We start from the raw sequence: 2319 nt of genomic DNA on the forward strand, positions 1-2319 counted from the left end.
TCCAGACCCGGTGGCTTAAAACTCACACCAGGCACATGTGCATGCATGCCCAAGATCCGGAGAGGAGAATGGAGGAGAAGGGATTGTGGCATGGCCATCCCCCCTGGGGGAAGATTTCTCGCTTTCTGTCTCTCTGTCTCTGTCTTTCCAGCGAGTTCACACGCCCTATAGCAAAACCCCCTCAAAAAATAAATAAATAAATAAATAAATAAGTAAATAAAAGGGACAGGGAGGACGTGGGCACTCTGTACTTTTCACTCATTTTTTCTGTGAACCTAAAACTGATAAAACTACTGTATATTAATTTTTTTAAAAAGCAGGGGAGAGCATGTCCTGATTAACCCTGGAGCCTAGGGAGTGGACACCAGCAGCCAGACTACCCTCTGGAGGATGGAGCCCAGCCAAGGGTTCCATAGGGCCTGGAGGTAGGACCCAGGGTGACAACCAGAGAGGGCAGCAGAGAGCCAGGGCAAGGACACTCCTTCCCTGTGGGTTCCTTGACGCTCAGAGGTGTGTGGCTAGAGGAAGCCAGTGCAGGTCTAGAGAGAGTGAGCCTGGGTCTAAGGCCCGTGCTGGCATAAGGACCAGCATGTGAGGAGCCAGGTGGTAACAGGCACTGTATTTACTTTCATCATAATTCTTCTTTTTTTTTAATTGCTAGAGGACATGTACATTTGCCAAAGGGAGACAGAGAGATGGGGAGAGGGAGAAATACCCCCAGAGGCGGAATGGTCACACTGCAGTCCCTTCTCCATTTTCCACCTTGGTGAGATTTTAGACATGTATGCACATGTACCCAGCATCTTTTGCAAGTTGCCAGGGCTGGTATTCAAACCTCAGTTGGCCATGGGGGATCCAGCTCCCTTAACTAGTAAGCTATGGGGCCAGCCCTTCATCATACTCTATTGACTACGTTTTTTTTTTTTTTTTTTTTTGTCATTATTATTTATTATTTAAATTTGACCAGAGAGAGAGAGAGAGAAAGGGAAAGTGAGAAAGCAAGCCACCAGGTCCAGGACTCAAAATGCAGTAGGCCAGGTGGGAGTCCAACAACCTAAGCACCCACGCCACCTGCTGGCTCTCCAACTATAGTTTTCTTGGTTAAAAGAAATACATGTTCATGGGGCCAGCAGGTGGCATGGTGGTTAGGGGTACTGGACACCCACATGGTTGAGCAGTTTAAGTCCCAGACCTGGTGGCTTGCTTCCTCTCTCTCTTTTTCTCTTCCTCTCTGGTCAGATGAAAATAAATAAAGTTAAATAAAATAATTCTTTTTAAAAAATACATGTTCATGTTAAAAAAAGAAAAGAAAAGAAAAACTCAGATGAGTATCAAGTGGTAGAATAAAGTCTCTATCCTAACCATACCATGGCCCTCAGCCCCACTCTCTGGAGACCACCACTGTGAGCAGATCTGGGTGTCCTTCTGGTAGGTAATGACAGGTACAGACAAGACAGTGCAAATTTACCACAGGAAACAGGTTACATAAATTGCATGTATGTAACATGTGAATGAAGAAGGGCAGGCCTCAGGGGTGAGGAAAGTGGGGCTCAGAGAGGGAACATGGCTTCTCAGGCCACACAGCTGAGCGGATACTTCAACCCAGTCCCACCTGACTCTGAGTCTGATGGCCTTTCTGCTTCTCCATGCTGGCTCCAGATGCCCAGACCCACCCTGCAGATGCCCATCTTACCTGGGGCCCCTGCTCAGTCTGGCTGTCAAAGGGGTTCCCGACCACCCGTGACTTGGCCCGGGCCACGCTCCGCTCCACGAACTCAGCATACACATCCTCCTGTACATAGGTCCGAGAGCCGGCACAACAGCACTGGCCCTGATTGAAGAACAGGGCAAAGTGGGCCTGCTCCACAGCCCAGGCCACTGCAGGACAGGCAGAGGGACAGATGGGTGGCATGAGAAGAGAAGGATGACCCTGGGCACAGCACTGCCCACCCGCCTAACCATTCATGCTGCTACTGGGGTTGGTGCCTGGATACAGAGCTGGTACAGACAAAACAGGTACAGACAAGACAGGCTCTGCCCTCCCTTCATGGAGCATAGGGTCCATTGTGGCTCAGGGAGGTGAAGCCAAGAGCCACTAGGCAGGGCAGGAAGGTGGAGGTGCTGGAGGCAGAGTGCATGTGCAGCACAGGTACAACCCAGGCTCAGCCTGCTGCACCCCAGGAAGCCCAGAGGAGAGGCTAGAGGAGGGGCCGCAGCAGAGCATGTGGGCCTGGTGGGGCGGAGGGATGGCGGAGGTGGGCACAACCGCTGTGTGGACAGCCTGGCACTGCCTTCACGGGGCAGCCCCCCCCCCCCCCA

At 51.4% G+C, this 2319-nt stretch overlaps 1 protein-coding gene across 1 annotated transcript in view; it reads right to left on the reverse strand.

Moving 5' to 3' along the window:
• The window catches only part of ALDH2 (aldehyde dehydrogenase 2 family member), a 22734-nt gene that overhangs the window by 9247 nt on the left and 11168 nt on the right, over positions 1–2319 (reverse strand). The window contains exon 8 of the mRNA XM_027771642.1: positions 1694–1878. Coding sequence (XP_027627443.1) covers positions 1694–1878 — 185 coding nt within the window. The remainder of the gene's footprint in view (positions 1–1693; positions 1879–2319) is intronic.

This window comes from Tupaia chinensis, unplaced genomic scaffold, assembly GCF_000334495.1.
Source record: "Tupaia chinensis unplaced genomic scaffold, TupChi_1.0 Scaffold000226_1, whole genome shotgun sequence".
Classification (NCBI taxonomy): Eukaryota; Metazoa; Chordata; class Mammalia; order Scandentia; family Tupaiidae; genus Tupaia; species Tupaia belangeri.